At 42.8% G+C, this 19149-nt stretch overlaps 1 protein-coding gene across 4 annotated transcripts in view; it reads left to right on the forward strand.

The window, feature by feature from the left end:
• TNC (tenascin C) overlaps window positions 1–19149 on the forward strand; it is a 72370-nt gene that overhangs the window by 18159 nt on the left and 35062 nt on the right. For all 4 annotated transcript variants that reach the window (XM_030507173.1, XM_030507170.1, XM_030507171.1 and 1 more), the window contains exons 2-10: window positions 6574–7166; window positions 8095–9408; window positions 11174–11437; window positions 12289–12404; window positions 12494–12650; window positions 13255–13524; window positions 14615–14800; window positions 15259–15348; window positions 15472–15735. In XM_030507173.1, the coding sequence (XP_030363033.1) occupies window positions 6704–7166; window positions 8095–9408; window positions 11174–11437; window positions 12289–12404; window positions 12494–12650; window positions 13255–13524; window positions 14615–14800; window positions 15259–15348; window positions 15472–15735 (3124 nt within the window). In that variant the 5' untranslated portion in view covers window positions 6574–6703. The remainder of the gene's footprint in view (window positions 1–6573; window positions 7167–8094; window positions 9409–11173; window positions 11438–12288; window positions 12405–12493; window positions 12651–13254; window positions 13525–14614; window positions 14801–15258; window positions 15349–15471; window positions 15736–19149) is intronic.

Raw genomic sequence — 19149 nt, forward strand, 5'->3', positions numbered from 1 at the left:
GGCTTTCTGCCACATCTACACCACACATGGATGTCATGGGGCCCTTGATCTGGGGCTATGGACATCACCAAACAACTTCTGTAACAGAAAGTGGATTTTAATACCTGTACCACCTTGTATCTTAGACATCATATTACTCTAGTTAAACAAACATTGTTTAGAACTTCATTCCCCATTGGTTCTTCTCTGCCTCTTTCTCCATGCATTTGTTCCAGAGGGTACTTTCTCCCTCTTTTTCACTGTGGTTGGATACCCACAGACAGCAAGATCTTTTTTGGTTAATGCTTTTCTTCCCTTTTAACTTCCAGCAAGAAGTTCAGTCTGCAAATTTGGAGCAGGGTGGGGTGGCAAAGGCCTTCAAATCAGTGTCTTTCCATTTTGCTGTTTATTAAAGGGGGGTGTCACTGAGTCTGGATCTGTTGCTGTTTGTGGTTTTTCCAGGTATGGTATTTCTTATATAGAAAACTGCAGAGTACATGCAGGATGCTTTTTCTTCATCAGCTGGCTATGGAGGCAGAAACAAAGTTGTTTAAATATAAATTAGAGGTTAAGTCTTCACAGTGTAACTTGGAAACTGGATGTATTCTAACTTCTCACGCTGCATTTTAGATGTTAGAACTTTTAAGAATGAGGGAATCGGCTTCTTTCTTTCTTCTTTGACAGTTACAATCCTCTTTTCATGAGGTTGATTAAAGACTATGAAGAAAATTTCTGAATTATGACTATTTCTTTTTGGAGCTTCACATCCCAAGGACCTGTTTGTATCTGTGGTGTCTAAGTGCTGCTGAAAGAATCACATTTCTTTGTGCACCTGTTCTCTGTGAGCCTTGGGGAACACAATGGAGTTTTTGGAATTACTCTAGATTTGGCTGCCTTAAAATTCTTCTCCTTAGGATGAATACAATGTAAATAATGAAGAAGAAAAAAAATAGCAACAACTTGGCTTTGATTATTTCTGCTGGAAAAAATCAGGGCTGATGGTTTAGGACTGTTACGAATTTTTGCTCTCTACTGTGATTTAATCTAATTTGACCTACACTGAGCATCCCTGCTGATTCCTTTTCCCTGTTGGAATTGGGAATGGAAAGAAAATTATTTTCTGTAGTTATGAGTGTATGGAAACAGCAGTGAAAGATGATGAGGTCAGAACTGTTTGTGTTTTTGCTTGCCATGTCAAAAGTTTCACACTCCCTCAGTCTCTTTGAGAACATTTCAATTTACTTCAGTCTTAATCCATTTGTGTTTGAGAAGATGCCTGAAGCCTCAAGAGTCACATGCTCTTGGCAAAGCTATATTAGCACTTTTCCTTTAAAAGGTTGCATCTTCTGAAGAACCTTGTAAAAATGCACTCTGACAGACAGTTTCATTTTAGTAATCCTGTGTAAAAGCATTGCCTGTATTCCCTGAAGACAATGCATGTTCTCCATGTCTGCAAAGAGAGAGTATTCCAGGACAGATCACATTCCTAACATCTTTTGTCTGCATGGCAATAGATAAAGAGAAGAGCACCATGATGCCAGTGCCTACACACGTGTGTTGCTGGATACCGTGGTCTTGAGGGAACAGATAGCCAGGTCATGCGTTGGTGGGAATTCTTGAACCATGAAGTTTCTTCACGTAACAGATCACACAGAAGTCTTTTGGGATTAGCAATTAACAAACCTCAAAATGCACCTTTCTCTGGTTCCTGCAGAGGGCTATGGCTCTCAGCCCTCTCTCTGGCAGTACCTGTTGCTTTAATGCAGATTTTAGCAAGTGCTTGAATCCAATAGAAGCTGACAATAGTTGATCCCCTCCTTTAATGTTAGAAGTACCTGTTTTGAGAGGAATTGTTTCCTTTTTTATCTCTTGTTTTAATTTCTCTGCCTTTTTAAAGTCTAATTTCCAAGTCATGGCAAGTAGGGAGTGTCTGAGCAAATCTCATCAGCCTTCTGCCTGCTTTAAGATGGACAGCTGAGATACTTCTTAACACCTCCATTGCTCCATTACTGCAATCTGTTTTGATTAAAATCACAGGGTTCTTACCTGCATATTTATCACTACACATACCCACAGATCATCTCATAGCTCTGCCACTCCTGAATTTGCAACAGAGATTCGAGTGGTTCACTAGGCATTGAAACTGTGCAGATATTAATTTAGTTTCTCACAGCTGCTGCTTTCCAACGAATGTGTCCTTGGTGGGGGAGGAAAATATTTCTCTATTACCTTTGCTCAGTATTTCCTGGGAGTCAGGATTCCTGGGGGTTTTTAAGATGAATTGAAAAATTCCTATTAAGAAACACATTTCTAATTAACAGGAAATGTCCTGGAAAAGTTCTGATGTCTGAGGGCGGGGGGGAGGTGATGTCTAAACAAAAAAATAACTGTAATATTTTTTCAGCTTTTGACAGCCAGACTGTGGTGTGCTTTTAGGTCCTCAGATGAAAGGGCTGCAATGGAAGTGAAAATGATTCCTTACCACCGTGCTATTGACAGGCCATCTTCCATCGCATAGTACCAAGAGCATTAGCAGCTAGTGGTCAGGGTTTTAGTAACATTTTTCTAGAGATGTTTTTTTTTTCTCTTTGAAGAAGTGTTTATACAAGAAAACGAAAACGTTTGTTTTCGTGATTCTGCATCAGCTGGTGCTGCATAGATGTTATAATTAGCTTCTCAAGTGATAGTCTCTAATTTTTGTAATAGGCAAAAAAACCCTCTAAAGTGAATAGTTACATGCTCTGAGCCAGCCAAGGTGGAGGAGTAGTAGTAAGTACGCAAGAGTTCAGCCTATGACTGGGATGAAAAAATATGGATTATCTTCGTACTCTTCTGATTTGAACTTGAACTCAACTGTCCTTGCAGAGATCCCAAACTTTCAACACCACACCACTGCTGCCACAGTGGCTGAGCCATTGCCAAATGCCCTCCTCCCATGTCACAGCGATACAGAAAGCACATGTGTCAGAGAGACTGACAGCTCTGTCCTGGGCACGTAGACCAGTCATTTCAGATACATCACTAGTGAAGTTAATGTGCTATAAAGAAGATCTTCAACAATTAAAGAAACAAAAAGTATTCTTAGGATGATAGCTGGTGCATCCAGTGTTAGTGGTCCAAGGTTTCATTACTCAGCCTCTACCTGCACAAGCTATACTCAGATTATACTCAGGTAGGTAAGGCTTCCTAAGAGTTCTTGGAAACAAAGATAATGCACAGCAGACTCCAAGTGATATACTCTTGGATCTGTTTTTTGTCTGGTGCCAGTACGCAACTAGAGTAAGTGACAGGACTGAAAAATTCTGTCACTGCGCATCAAGGAAATTTAAGACATGTGTGAGAGGCCATAGCACCTTCTGTTATCTTTTATATAACAATGGGGATTATATAGGAACAGGAGAGAAGTAAAAGATGATAACTCTTGCCCAGTGAGGGTGATGGCCGTAGGAAGATGCCAGTGATCATCCTGGGAGAACATGAGCTCTAGGATTTATTGTTCTGTATGACAAGAAGAATATTTTGCAGATCAACGAGCTAATCACTGCAAGGTTTTTGGAGCAGTTGTGTTGTAGTCCGGACAGCAGGGGGGCACAGTCCATTAAGATGAGTAATATTCTGTATTATACATACTGCTTGTCAAAACTGGACACATTCTGGGTCATACAAGGCTCCCAACATACCTGAGAGATATGGTACAAACATCACCCAGCTCCTTTTGAATGCATTACAGCAAGGTTAAACTCATGATAAGGGTCATCTTCTTTTGCAAACTCCTGCTGCAAGACTTTTAGGTGCTTGTAAAGAATCCAGCAGCTGATTCTGCAAAGCAAACATAGAGACGATGTCTCCAATTGGCAGGTTTAACATACAACCTCCATGAACCATTCTGAAGGAAAGAAGATGAAGGAACAATGGAGCCTGACAGTTGCTGTGGCTTCCATTTCTCTCTATAACGGCCTCACCTGGGTGGTCCCTTGTGGTCTGAGCTGTTGTTTAGATATGTTTGAGGAATGGAAGTTGGAAAGAAGGATGTCATCTTTGTTCTTCCAGCCAAAAATATGGCTAATAAATAAATAATTGAATGAAGGTGTCTCATTTTGTAGATCTCGGATCTAGGAATGGAGCTCAGCTAATCATGACAGGTCCTTGGCAGATCAGATGAGAATCTGATCTGATTTATCTCGGATATCACACTAGGTGTCAAAACACAGAGGTCAGATCAAATACTGGGGAATGCTTCTTCATAAATTTCAAAAGGGTGTCAGCCAAGGTACATTAAGTCTTCTAGTATCATCTGTAGGCTGAAAGGTTTGGCTGACTCTAATGCAGTGAGTATCCAGTAGAAGTAATGGTGTTCATATTCCTTTCATCAATAGTAAAGGTAACAGTGACAACAGCTCTTGTCAGAAGCAGGTTTTTCATTTTCCTGGCATATTAACTAAACAACAGTTTGTACTGTCATGAAACGATGTGTAAACTCCCACCAGTCAGCAGAAAAACTACAATCAATTTTCTTGGTTTGGTCAAGGTCCAGGTTCTTGTAGGTTGGGATTTAAAAAAGCCATAAGGAAATTAATGCTCGACTTTCACTAAAATTCAGTGAGAAGTAGATGCAGACCTGCTTCCAGTTTGTTCCATTTTCCCTTGGTAATGCATCTCTCAAGCAGCCTGTCCACTAAATAACTACTTGACGATTAGGCACCGATTTAGACCTTGTCTCAGAGCAGGAAGTGGATAACACATGGGATCTCATTGCATGGACAACAATGAGTAAACCCCACGTGGGAGTGCTCGAGAGTAAAATCCCACTTCAGATACTGTCCTGAACATGTTTCATGAACTTGAAACCCAATTTAGGGGTTGGCCTGAGTCACAGAAGAGACCTAGACCATGTCTGTCTCTGTTATTCTTTATTAGTGACTTTGTAATCTCTTCTGGTGCAGACAGGGTTGTCGCAGACATTTGATCAAATGCCGTGTTAGAAACGGCTTAAAGCTGAATGCTTTCCATGGCAAGAAAAAGCCTCCACTGCTGCTTGTTTACTACTGATTTATTCCCCAATAAAAAGGGGTGAAGTTCACTTTTTATGAGCTCAGCATTGTCTACAAAAAACATTAACTTCAGTAAAGTGTCTGATGTACTATTGTCATTCTTTCACAAAAGCAGCTGGGATAGCATGGGAAAATATTACTTCTGCGCTTTGGGGAAAGCAGAAGGGTGGAAGAAGCTGGTTTCTCATCTGACAAATGAATTATCATCGAAAGAGTGTTGTTTAGAGAATAAATGTTTTTTTCTACATTACTGGCATATCACTAGCTTACAACTAGTGAAAGCACAGTCACTGAGCTAACTGTTAACTAAGCCGTTCTGGGAGTACAAGGAAAAACAAATGCTAAGGTGACATTAGGTGTGCTTGTTTAGTCAGTCCACTTGCTGTTTCTGGTTCTCACTCTACCTGCTGAAGGGTTGACCCTGCACAAAAGTCAATAGCTGTCCTTCAGCTCCCCTGGCTCATATTTGAAAGGAACAGATACAGACTGAGGAGGAAGAGGAAGTGTTATAGCTAAGTGAAAAGAATGAGTTTCAGGAAGAGCTACTACAGCCCAGCCAGGTGCTTGTAACTGTAAGTGAACTATTGTATTATAGCTGATGAAGTATCAGACAGTGGGAAATACTGCCTAGTGAGACGGTTGCTAAAAGGTGTTTTTACACCTGTATTGATGTAAAGCTTCCTCTCTTGAAGGACTTAGATGATCAAGCAATTTCTTTTCCTTCTCTTCCTCTCCCTTTTTTGTGTATGTGTACACACTGCTTTTCTTACAGTCTATCTCCTGTGTTGGAGTCTCCTATTGTGTCTCACAACTTTTATGATAAAATACCGCTAGCTATGATACAAGCACTGACTGTAGAACCTTCAACAGTGCTCTCCAGAGAACTCCATTTATCAACATGCTGTAGACAAATCATCAGTATAGTGAAACTTACTACTGGGCTGCAAACCCAGGAGTTCAGATTCCCAAGCAATCGGAATAACTTAAAGCATATGGAAAAGGGCTGCAATGAGCTTTATAGGGTTGATACACCTTTTGACAATGTCTTGAGCTTGTTTTGTGATCCAGCTTTCAGTAACCTTCAGGCAGTGGACTAAGGGGTGAAGGGAATACAGACTTCTAATGTTGTCGATCTGAATCATGACAGAAAACATTTATTTTACCTACTTCTGTCTGAAAGTAGTTATTCTCGGTCAAGATGAGACTCAGCAAGCTTCCATGGCCTAGTCTTCTGCTTCAGGCAGTTAAACCTTCATACTCCATTATACTTGCTCTAAATTGCAAATAATACTAGCTTCCTTCAAGATTCATGTCTTGTGACATTTTGTTCACAAGCACACTGAGATCCTGGAAAACAAGGTAATGTCTGTTGTTATATATGAGAGCAAGCTCAGCAGCTTGAGTGAAGTGAGATGGTACATTGAGTAGCACCCCAGTCCTTAAAGGAGTTCTTTAAGGACACCAGCACACATTCAGTGTCATAGGCCTTTCACTGTGGGGTGTAACTGTGGTTCATCCCTTATACTGCTCCTTCTTCTTCTAGGGAACAAGTCTGCTAGGAAAGGAAAGGATATCCAACTTGGTTTGAACTGGCTCTCCAATTCCTGCTCCAGCATACAAAGGCCAAACGTATATAACACTCCATCAGCTTTGAAAAGGACCTAAACACCACAATGGGACTCCCCACGCAGGTTTTGGCCTGTGTGATCTTGGCTTTGCTCTACCAGCATGTCAGTGGTGGACTCATCAAGCGGATTATCCGGCAGAAGCGGGAGACTGGGCTAAATGTGACCTTGCCGGAGGATAATCAGCCTGTGGTTTTTAACCATGTCTACAACATTAAGTTGCCTGTTGGCTCCCTTTGCTCTGTGGACCTGGATGCAGCTAGTGGTGATGCAGACCTGAAGGCAGAAATTGAGCCCGTCAAGAATTACGAGGAGCACACGGTGAATGAGGAGAACCAGATTGTCTTTACGCACAGGATTAACATTCCCCGCCGAGCCTGCGGCTGTGCAGCTGCCCCAGACATTAAGGATCTGCTGAGCAGACTTGAGGAGCTGGAGGGGCTGGTATCCACCCTACGAGAGCAGTGTGCCAGCGGAGCTGGATGCTGTCCCAATTCCCAGGCAGTAGAAGGTAAGGCAGACTGCAGTGAGCTGCTCTTGGGGAAATTCTTGTGCTGGCTGTGGATCTTGTTTAAAGTAGATACTGAAGTCTGTTTCAAGAATGAGCAAAAGTCAACCTGTTAGATTTGAAACATAATCAAAACTGGGAATGTAGTTTGGCCAGCTTGCAAGATCCATTCATTCACAGTTTTGCTGGTTTATGAACCTGTGGGTCAGAAGACTGCCTGGGCTGCTTTGTAGCTGTGGCATTGAGCATGTACAGCACTTGGGCATGGTGACAGTCTGTGTCGGAGTTAAGATTAGAACTCATACAGTCCAAGTTCTTGGCTCTACATCTTGTCCGCTTGAGTAAACTGCCAAGGTAACTGTTCTAGTTTCCAAGTTTTCTTTAAGAGAGACTGATAAAAATACAGCAGGACATAAGGCAATAGACAAGTACAAATAGTCAGGGAAGGGGGGAAAATGGTAAGGGCTTGGTCATATAAGAGAGAAACATGGGTCTTCTCAGTATTAATTTGTCTCTTAGAGCACAGAGCTGGTCTCGCAGTTGATGATACAACTGCTGCTTGGCTTTTTATGTTTAGCAATGAGTTGGGGAATAATGATTCCTGATGCAAGCCCTAATGAAGCAGTCAGGAAAGCTGCTCAGTCAGTGGAAGAGGGATTTGGAGAAGGGCAGAGGAATCCAGCATCCTCATTTAACCAAGTAGTTGGCAGGGGCTCTTCCCTGGCATCAGTGTGAATTAAAGCATTCCTGGTAAAGTGAATCTCACTGGAAAAAGAAGGAGGTATTGTCATTTAAAAGCTTTGGTGATTCTGGAAATTATATCCTGTAGGGAGCTAGGAGCATTAGGCCACTTTTAGGTGGTCTGTGCCACACTGGCCTAATGCATCCCAGAGCCAAGGGGAGTAATTGGTTTTCTGGATCATTGGTACAGGTCGCCTGGACACAACACCCTACTGCAGTGGACACGGCAACTACAGCATTGAGATCTGTGGCTGCATTTGTGAGCCTGGCTGGAAAGGTCCCAACTGCTCTGAACCAGCCTGTCCACACAACTGCTTCAACCGGGGCCTCTGCGTCCAGGGCAAATGCATCTGCAATGAAGGCTTCATAGGTGAGGACTGCAGCCAGGCCTCCTGCCCAGCCGACTGTAACGACCAAGGCAAGTGCACCGATGGCGTTTGCATGTGCTTTGAGGGGTACACAGGCACAGACTGCAGTGAAGAGCTCTGCTCCCAAGGGTGCAGTGTGCATGGGAGGTGCGTGAACGGGCAGTGCGTGTGCCACGAGGGCTTCGCAGGCGATGACTGCAGTGAGCCCCTCTGTCCCAACAACTGCCACAGCCGTGGGCGCTGTGTGGATAATGAATGCATCTGCGACGAGGGTTACACCGGCGAGGACTGCAGCGAGCTCATCTGCCCCAACGACTGCTTCGACCGTGGGCGCTGTGTCAATGGGACCTGCTTCTGTGAGGAGGGCTTCACCGGGGAGGACTGTGGTGAGCTGACCTGCCCCAACAACTGCAACGGCAATGGGCACTGTGAGAACGGGCTGTGTGTCTGCTATGAAGGCTTCGTGGGGGATGACTGCAGTGAGAAGAGGTGCCCCAATGACTGCCACAACCGTGGGCGCTGCCTGGGTGGGCACTGTGTGTGCCATGAGGGGTACCTGGGTGAGGACTGCGGTGAGCTGCGGTGTCCCAATGACTGTCACAACCGTGGGCGCTGCATCAACGGGCAGTGTGTGTGCCAGGAAGGGTTCATTGGGGAGGACTGCAGCGAGCTGCGGTGCCCCAGTGACTGCAACAACCGTGGGCACTGCATCAACGGGCAGTGTGTGTGCCAGGAAGGGTTCATTGGGGACGACTGTGGCCAGCTGCGGTGTCCCAATGACTGCCACAATCGTGGGCTCTGTGTCAATGGGCAGTGTGTGTGTGATGAAGGGTACACAGGGGAGGACTGCAGGGAGCTGCGGTGCCCTGAGGACTGCCACAACCGTGGGCGCTGTGTGGAGGGGCGCTGTGAGTGTGACAATGGCTTCACAGGGGAGGACTGCGGCGAGCTGTCCTGCCCCAATGACTGCCACCAGCACGGGCGCTGCATCAACGGTCGCTGCGTGTGCTATGAGGGCTTCATGGGGGAGGACTGCCGAGAACAGTCCTGCCCCAATGACTGCAACAATGTGGGCCGCTGCGTCGATGGACGATGTGTCTGTGAGGATGGTTACATGGGGGATGACTGCTCCGATGGTAGGTTGCAATGTCTCTTTTGAACTGCTTCCCCATGATAATTCACTGTGCCCTTCCAGCAGCTTTGGAGGCTCTGTGAACCTTTTGCATATAGCCAGGCCCTGTTGCCACTCTTATTTATCATCACCCAGACAGCTGAATCGGAGAAGTAACAGCAATAGTAGCAAGCTTTTGACCTCCCTAACCTTTCAGGGCTATATAGTCTAGAGGTTACTGGTGATTTTTGGTGGTCAGCAAGCCAATAGACTGATAATGGTGATACACTTTGCTCTCATCACAATGCCACTGGATTGGGATTTGTCACCATGACCTTTCAGTTCCTCATAGTACCTCTTGATGCTTAAAAAACAAAATGCATCTGAAAGAAACTGTTCTAGATGTGGAGAAGAGGGACATGTATCCAGAGTCATCTTACTAGGTATTCAGCAGGATTAGACAAAAGAATATGGGCTGAATTTTGACTAAAGAATTTTTAGCTAAAAAGCTTTACAGGAATGAAACAATGTAGACAATGGATACCAGCGAACAAGGAGCCTGGATATAAAACATTTCTTACAGCCAGGTTCTGGTTCCCAGTCTCATGCTGGATGGATAAGAAAGGGGTTTGAATTTACAATGCCATGACTACTGTAGGCAGCTGAAAATGGAACACACAGCCCTGACAATACACACTGACAAGACCCCCCCAGGGGCTCAGTGACTTTGTTTTGAAGAAAGATCTCTGAGCTGGAGACCTGGTAGAGGCAGATGGTGTAGTTAGTGGAGACTGAACACACATGGGAAATAACATTGTCCCATCTGAGTGATCTCTGTGAGACGAATATGATAATGAAATTGCCAGATGGTGCAAATATTGCAGTTCAATCTTTCAGGATTATCACAGAGGCCTTGGCTACCTCTCAATTTGGCCAGATAGATCTTTGTAACTAAAGCAAATCTTGATATTATATATATATGTGTATATGTACATGTATATGTGTGTGTGTGTGTGAATGTTAGACCTGGCAAAAGCTTAGAGTAAAATCATGGAATCAGCTGGAGTGGAAACTTAGCTATGAAGCCACATCCTTAGCCTAATACTACGGACTTTATGGAAATCGATAGAAAATTTTGGCAGCTAGATAATGACAGGCACTATGCTATAAATGAGGTAGTTTTCTTTAGCAGAGCCCAGGGGAGAAATTTTAGAACTAAGATCTTTGTAGAGTAATCAAAGAGTACTTTGGGGTTGGGAACATTATAAAAGACAATGAATACCCTTGAAAAGAAATCCCCATTTTTCATCTCCTCCTTCTGGAAGACTCCTAAGCCACATTTTGTGCTCTTGCACTTGCAAACGTAATCTATTGAAAGTATTTACAAAAATAATAATGTTTTATTTTACTTTGGAAAATCTATGCAAACCCCAGGACTTACAGCTATAAAATCATGTGTTGCTGGCAATTGAATTGAATGTCTGAATCCCTAGGGACCCAGCTATAGTAGTCTTGTGCAGTAGCTATGAGAGGAGGAGCTGGAACACAGTCAGCCATAGGCTGTGTGCAAGTGTGAACATAGAAATTGGTCTTTTGGAAATGTCTGTAGTCTTCATCAGCTGAACATTCCTTTCTTCCAGCAGCGAATTTGTGGGACATGGCTTCCTCATTCCCTGTTTGTTAGGTGATTCTTCTAAACTGATTCTAGGAAAATGGGAAACTGGGTAAGTCATTATTTTCTGAGCCTTTAAAACCTCTTATACGTTTGTTTCGGTTTTTGCCATCCTTAGTGTCTCCTCCAACTGAGCTGACTGTGACAGACATAACAGATAAAACCGTCAATCTGGAATGGAAGCATGAAAATGTCGTCAATGAGTACCTCATCACCTATGTCCCTACCGGCAGTGGTGGCTTAGATATGCAGTTCACTGTGCCAGGAAACCAGACAGCTGCCACTATTCATGAACTGGAGCCGGGTGTAGAATACTTTATCCGTGTCTTTGCAATCCTTAAAAACAAGAAGAGTATTCCAGTCAGTGCCAGGGTAGCAACATGTGAGTTTAATGCTCCCTGTATTCATTCTTTTGTCTATAATGTAGTATGTATTTATTTACATCCCTTTTGGGGGGTATTATTTCTTTTGTATTTTCCATTTTCAATTCATCTTCTGTTCTGGACAAAGCCAGCCTTCCACACTTTCACTTTCTATTCTTTTCCGATACCAATGACTGCATTCAAAGTATAGCTTTCTCACTCTTTCACTCTCTGTGGTGCCTCCCAATGAATATCAGGGGGTCTTTGTAAATTAAGACCTTTGACTCCTTCGTAATAAGGTCCATTTTAAAATTTGGTAATGTTTCCTTTAAAAACAGAAAAGTATAACAGTGTATAAAAGAGGAATGTGAAATCACTTGATTCAAACTGTTTTGGCTGAAATGGAGATTTTCTTTGTTTTGTATCATCTTCTGTGTGATTTACCACAACTTGCTTTCTGTCTGCCTGTCAGTTCATTTGTTGTTCATCTTCCTTTTTGTATTGTGCACGTCGCAGTCATAGCTAAACATCCCAGCCTCAAAAGATGCTCTTCGACTTCTGTCACTGTTCTCATTCCTAGAGGCCCGGGGCAGGATTCCTGTCACCTATCTTTAAATGTCCATACTAGGCTTCTTTTGGGAGGGCAGAAAAAGGGATTTTTAGGGAAAAATTTGTTTTACTCCAACATCTACGCCAGCTCAGAGGAATGTCTCTCCAAAGACAGAACAACTGGCTATGAAGAGGGTTTAAACATCTCAGATGCAGATAACTACAAGGCGGATATTCATAGTGGTGGAAAGATATCCCACCCCCAGGGTCCTGTTTAGGAGAACTTGTCACCAGGTAATGATATCCTTCTTTTCTGTCACAGATCTGCCTGCTCCAGAAGGTCTGAAATTCAAGTCTGTTAGAGAAACATCCGTGCAGGTGGAGTGGGATCCTCTGAACTTTTCATTTGATGGCTGGGAGCTGGTCTTCCATAATATGGTAAGGGAGCATATGGTAAGAGGCTATATGCAAGTGGAAGAGCCTGAATTTTTTATGTTAATACTAACCAATTGTTCCATGTGTTACAGAAAAAGGATGATAATGGAGATATAACTAGCAGCTTGAAAAGGCCAGAGACATCTTATATGCAGCCAGGTTTGGCACCAGGACAACAGTATAATGTGTCCCTCCATATAGTGAAAAACAATACCAGGGGACCAGGACTATCCAAAGTGATAACCACAAGTAAGCGCAACCTGTACTTGGTGTAGGGTCACCAATAAAACAACTGCTATTTGGTGTAGGAAGTTTTTAAACAAAGAGAATGCTAAGTTCTCTGTACTGTAAATTGATAGGGGGAAAAGAAGAAGTAGTGGAGCTGCTAATGAAGGATACATGAAAAGAAATTAATTCCTTTCCAAATTACTTGTTTGAAGAAGAAAGAAAAATTTTTTTAGCTAGAAGGTAGCAAAGAGCATTTTTATTCTATTTCCCATTGTACATCAACAGGAAATAGAATTTCTTTCATCCTAGTATTATTCGCACAAAGAAATTGTTTAAAGGAGAGTTTCTATAGTGCAGGGGGAGAACCGCTTAGGGTTCCTGCTTGTCTTTGCTTGGCAGCTTCTGATGTTAATGAATTTTGATGAATTTGCTTCTGATGAATTGACTCCATTACGCAATTTCTTCTGCAGCTATAGAAAGTAAAGTGAGAAAGTAAATGAAGATAAGCTTCAGTTGGTAGAAGCCACTCATTTTAATTTTGAATCAGAAATTGAAAGCGCAAGAATGTCAATGATTTTTATGGCAAGATTTTTTTAAAAACTACCTGTTTCTCTTTTTGTAACAGAGCTCGATGCCCCCAGCCAGATCGAGGCAAAAGATGTCACAGACACCACAGCTCTTATTACATGGTCCAAACCCTTGGCTGAAATTGAAGGCATAGAGCTCACTTATGGCCCCAAAGATATTCCAGGGGACAGGACAACCATTGACCTCTCTGAAGATGAAAACCAATATTCTATTGGAAACCTGAGGCCACACACAGAGTATGAAGTGATGCTCATCTCTCGTCGAGGGGACATGGAAAGCGATCCCGTGAAAGAAGTCTTTGTCACAGGTAAGAGGCTTGGATACCATTTCCAATCTCTGGGAAGGTAATGCAATCACCATCAATTTTCCTGTGCTATTTGTGTTGTGTTGCATGAGTCGATAAGTTACTTCATCAACACAGAATCAGCAGCACTGTTACAGAGGTACATGAAAGTGGAGAACACTGTGCCTTATATACCATACTGGCTCAACAAAATATACTCCTCAAGTATCTAAATGTATTTTGAAAATTTAAATTATGCTGTTAAGTCTCTTAGAAGCTTTTGTTCATCATACCCTAAATCTCCACTTCAGGAAACAAATTCCCCTGGGTTACTTATCTTCTATGATTTTTATTCCATTCAAGACCCTATTTCTGTTTGTCTAAAGCATAGACTAGCAGAAAACTGCTTAGTTTTCATACTGCAGTTCTTCGAATGTTTTCTGTCATGCTTTTATAAATCTACTTTGGTCTTTAGTGATCCTGGTAGTGCTTTATGAAAGTGTGAGTCCTTTAGCATGTCATCAAGGTCTGATGCATTAAGGGAGTTGAGTAAATGGTACATAGAAAATAACCTCCTTTTTCATCCTGAAATGTAGTTGTTCGTTCGGAGCAGGATTTAAGTCTACTGTAGGTGTGAACAGTGAAAGCCTATTGAACTTCTGCATAATATTCACCTTTTCTTTTAAGCCTTAGAACTCCTTTCAGCCATGAATGCAAGATAATTACTGAACAAAAATTCTAGAGATGATCAGCAGCCTTATTCCTTTTGAAAGCTGAGGTATTTATAGAGGAAGAATAGTATTTTCATCCAAATGTGTTTTTCCACAAGCCTATTTTGTAACAAAAATAATTGCTAAAGTTGAAATTGTTATTTTTGTCTTAGGAGATAAAAGTTTAATTTCTTCCACTGATGTTTTCTCCACAGCTAGTGAACTCTCCATTTCATGCTAAAAGAAATCTGCTTGATGTAGTTAAGAACATAGCTGTATCATTTGAGAGAGAACTTAACTGCAGCTTGATGGATCATTTCACCTTCTAAAAAGTACCGTTATAAGAGACTTCTGTCAGAAGAGAATTATTCCTATTTATTTATTTATTGGTTTATTGATTACAGACTTGGATGCTCCAAAAAATCTGAAGCGGGTGTCACAGACAGACAGTAGCATTACTTTAGAGTGGAAGAACAGCCATGCAAATATTGATAACTACCGCATTAAGTTTGCTCCCATCTCTGGTGGAGACCATGCGGAGATCACAGTGCCAAAGGGCAACCAAGCTACAACCCGAGCTACACTCACAGGTAGGGGAATGGTGAGCTTGTCACTAACGTCATGCCACTGCCATCACCTACAGCACAGTAATGTAGTGCAAAAATACCCTTTTGGTCACTGTGCATAAGAGGTACAAGCAAAGGTTATGCATTTTGAGTACAGGCAAATGTCAGATGGATGTCTATGTGCTTTTCTTTGGCGAAAGTACCTACTCTGCAAGCTCTTGAAAATAGAAGCTATAATCTGATTATGCATTTGCACAGTGTCCAAAATGTGATCTCAGTCATAATCTTTATATTTAAGCATGTACATAGAAAAAGATTTATTAACATCAGGTCAGCTGGAGGGTCAACTGAAACCTCAATTCTCTACATGCACAGGAAAGCATATATCTTAACTTTCATACATTCAGGCTTCCTTATCTAAACAAATGCCTGTAGGAGTATTCCATGAACAGAAACTCATACTTCTATTTCTCTTCACTTAGGGTTGAGGCCTGGAACTGAATATGGCATTGGTGTGACAGCAGTGAGACAGGACAGGGAAAGCGCTCCCGCTACTATTAATGCTGGCACTGGTGAGTAGCTTGATCCTCCTTTTGCTCCAGAGGAAGCAGCAAATCAAGTGGATAAGGCTCTGAGCTGTTGCTAGACACCCTGTATAGATGTTACTCTGTTAGCTTTGCTTTTTTAACCTGTAGATCTTGATAACCCCAAGGACTTGGAAGTCAGTGACCCCACTGAAACCACCTTATCACTTCGCTGGAGAAGACCAGTGGCCAAGTTTGATCATTATCGCCTCATTTCTGTTAACCCCTCTGGAAAGAAGAGTGAAGTGGAGATCCCCGTGGACAGAACCTCTTTTATCCTGCGAGGGTTGGATGCAGGGACAGAATACACCATCAGTCTGGTGGCAGAGAAAGGCAGACACAAAAGCAAACCCACAACTGTCAAAGGTTCTACTGGTGAGTAACAGCTTTTGGTGAGTGACATGCATCAGGCCATTGGGCAATGACTAGTCCAAGTCTTCTTCACCTGATTTTGTAAGTCGTGTCTGGGAAACTGCTTAGAAACATCAACCGCTTGCAGAACAGACTTAGCTCTGTCTAGCATCATAGGCTTAACTGAGGGATAGCTGTGCATTTCCCTGCCTACCATCTCTAGCTCCATGTTCTCAATGATTTCTTGCTTAGCCTTTGAGAAGACTCGCAAAGAACAAATGCAGATCTCATCCTTTTTTTTAAATGAGGCTGTTCTTTGTGCATTATGACTTGTAACTTGTTTTGTTTTCTACAGTCAAAAACTAAGAGGAAGAGCAACCAGAATGTATTTAACATTACCCATTTCTGCCTAATGAATTCTCTTCACAGTATGCCTCCACCCATCATGCTTAAGCAGGGTCAAGAGGGCTCAGTTTTCTCATCCAAAAGCCAGAAGGGCCTACAAATCTGGTCACAGCCACCATTTCCACAGAGACCATGACTGTTACATTTGTCTACAAAGAAGGGGGCCATTTCTGTCATCTCCATTTGTACAAACCACTCCGATTAACCAGCATCAATGGACTACTTACTGAACAAGGTTTTATTCTTTGTGATACATTTTAACCCAAAGTTTGTTGCACGCAGAATTGTATCTTGGTACAGAGCACAAGTAATTCCTGAATCTTTACATGCATTCGGGCTAAATCCTGTAACGCACAGCCTAAACTGCTGTAAGTGAGCAGAGACAGTGAAATCAGAATCAGCTGACAATTACTGTCCTTAGCAGGTATCAAAATGTTTATCTTTACCTCCCCAAAGACACCAACTATGAGGTAAACATGTGCCAGAAGTTATGGATTTTACAAATTAATAACAGCTTAACAAATCCAAACTGGTTTCATATTCCCTGGTAGTGTCCATGCAAGCAGAACCTCTGAGTGCTTTATAAAGTACACTTATCCAGTACTGCAGAGAAGTTTATGGTATGATGTAAACTACAGAAAACCATCAGTACTGAATTACTTGTTTGGTGCAAGGCCTGTGTCCAATGTTGGGAAGTATTAGGAAGCCTTGAGGCACGCACATATAAAAGGAAGCTGAAGGTTTATGTGACAGGAGTGAGCAGGCTTTGATTATTCCTAAGTTGCCTGTTTCCCCATCTGCCTGAAGACTGAGTGGTCTCAAAAGAAGTATGTGTAGATGGTGAAACAGCAGAAACAACATGTTGTGGAATTTCACAGTCTGGCCTTTCCAGCACCAGCTTCCCAAGTCTCACAAGGCGGCTTCTTTTTCCTGATTTGGTTTTGGGATTTTTATAAATCCATTCACCTGGCCAGTGTATTTGTTTTACATCTTTACTCAGAGCAGCCGGTAAACAGAGTTCTCTGCAGTGGGCTCCTTAGAAGCATCAGCAGTAGTTAATATAACCTGTCGCTGTGACCTTCTTCCTGTGTAGGAATGGACAAATCCAAACACATGGGCATGGGGGGGCAGAAATGCTCTATAAGCCTGTGGGGTATAAGAGATGAGGTCTTTTCTTCAGTTTACTTTTTTACCCACCCTCAATTCCATCCTCTTTATCTGTGTTCCCAGTACTTGAGAGGTCCTGAAGTCCTCAGGCTGAGCCAAACAAACTTGGTTTACCCTCTCTTGAAGAGCTATGGGGGACCTCAGGTCCATTGCTCTGCTGGGGAAAATACTTGGAGCTACCAGGGAGAGGGAGGAATGACTGAAGTGGAAAATGCGAGTAGCACAGCTAGGACTGGACTAGCTCTTCTCAGAGGGTGGAGGAGACAGTCCTGCTGTTTGGAGAGGCATGTGCCACCCCTGCTGAACAAGGGGGCCAGGGACTGCAGAAGGTCTGAGAGCTTTTCTTCTCAGAGTTTCCTTTGCTTCTCAACATTGCCGGTTTTTCATCTTACATTCTTAGCAGGCTCTTGATCAGAGCCAGGCATCTCTGCCAGCTGCTATTCAGGAGTTTCCCACATGGTATTATTTATTTGTATAGTGAATGTTCTATTGCTGAGGGTAGAGCTTCTTTCAGCCCCAGAGCTGAAGATCTTCTGTTGGTACCTTCTCTCCCCTCTCGCATTCTTCTTACTATCTTTTTACGTATATCAAGTCTCCACACAGACAGCTGAAATGTTCAGAGCTCATGAGCAAAGGATGTTTCACAAAACCTTCCATAGTATAGGATGGCAGCTTTCTGATGCTTCTGTCTCTTCATACGGATGAAGGGCAGCTCAACAGATAAAGGTTTTTTTAACTGATGTCCACAATTCTGTATTCAAGAGATGATAAATATTATAAAGTGAACAGTTTGCCAAATGTCATTTTATTGTACCGAAAAGGGAAGACTGAGTATTTCACACTGCCATTTGCTTGTCTGTTTCTTTGTAGCTCTATATAGTCAAACCCTAATGCAGTCAATGACTCCTGACCCAGAGGAGCTTCCTGGCTCTGGGAGCTTTCACGCTCCAGAGGCCTCAGGGATGCAGGAGGATGCACTGAGGGACCTTGAGGTCTTGAGGGTGACAGACCACAGCTTTAGTATCTCCTGGTATATGAGTACAGGAGTCTACAATAGTTTTGTAGTGGAGTATAAGGAAGTGTCATTGGTAGCTGAGCCCCCTGCAGAAACCTTCCTGCCCAGAGAATCACTAGGTGCTGTGATTGATGGCCTCCAAGCTAACACTTCCTTTAAAATCGAGCTGTATGGATCGGCTGCAGAACAGCGTTCTTCTCCTCTGGAAGCTGTGGCTACAACAGATACCTTCTTTCTGTTATTAACAAAGGTATCACAAACTAGGGTACTACCTGTTTGTTAGAGGTCCCACCCAGCATCGCACTAAGGTTTTGGTGTAGAACTGCTTCTGAAATCAAAGAAAATGAGCCATTTTACTAGTTGAAGGGACCTTTCTGACAGCATATCTTGAGAATGTTTCATCAGATTAACAACTAGTCTGTAGGGTGAGCACGTAATCCTGCTCTGAGGAAATCGAGCAGCCAGAGTCCAGCTTTGTTCTTGCTCTGGTTTGGAACCCTGACTGTATAGCGCACTGTGGGTCCTGGAGGAGGACGGATAGTAATACATCAGCCATGAGAGCCCTGTGGAAATAAATGAGTGGACATTAGAGAAATCAAGCGTCAACCTTGAATTCGTCTGCTGAAGGACCCGGATTGTGCAGCAACTGCTCATAAATTGTGGCTGTGATATTGTCTTGCATCTGGAAGTGAGTTGCACATAGGAGCATGACTTGGAGAAGTATCTTTTCTGTTCTGTTGAATGTTTTTAAGACAATTCATGCTGTTTACCAAAGACTATTGTCTGTGCTCTGAGTCAGTCCCTCTTCCTCTCCTGGCTTCCACTCATTTTAGATTGCACCACCTATTTTT

This window comes from Strigops habroptila, chromosome 15 (genome assembly GCF_004027225.2).
Source record: "Strigops habroptila isolate Jane chromosome 15, bStrHab1.2.pri, whole genome shotgun sequence".
NCBI classification, from domain to species: domain Eukaryota; kingdom Metazoa; phylum Chordata; class Aves; order Psittaciformes; family Psittacidae; genus Strigops; species Strigops habroptila.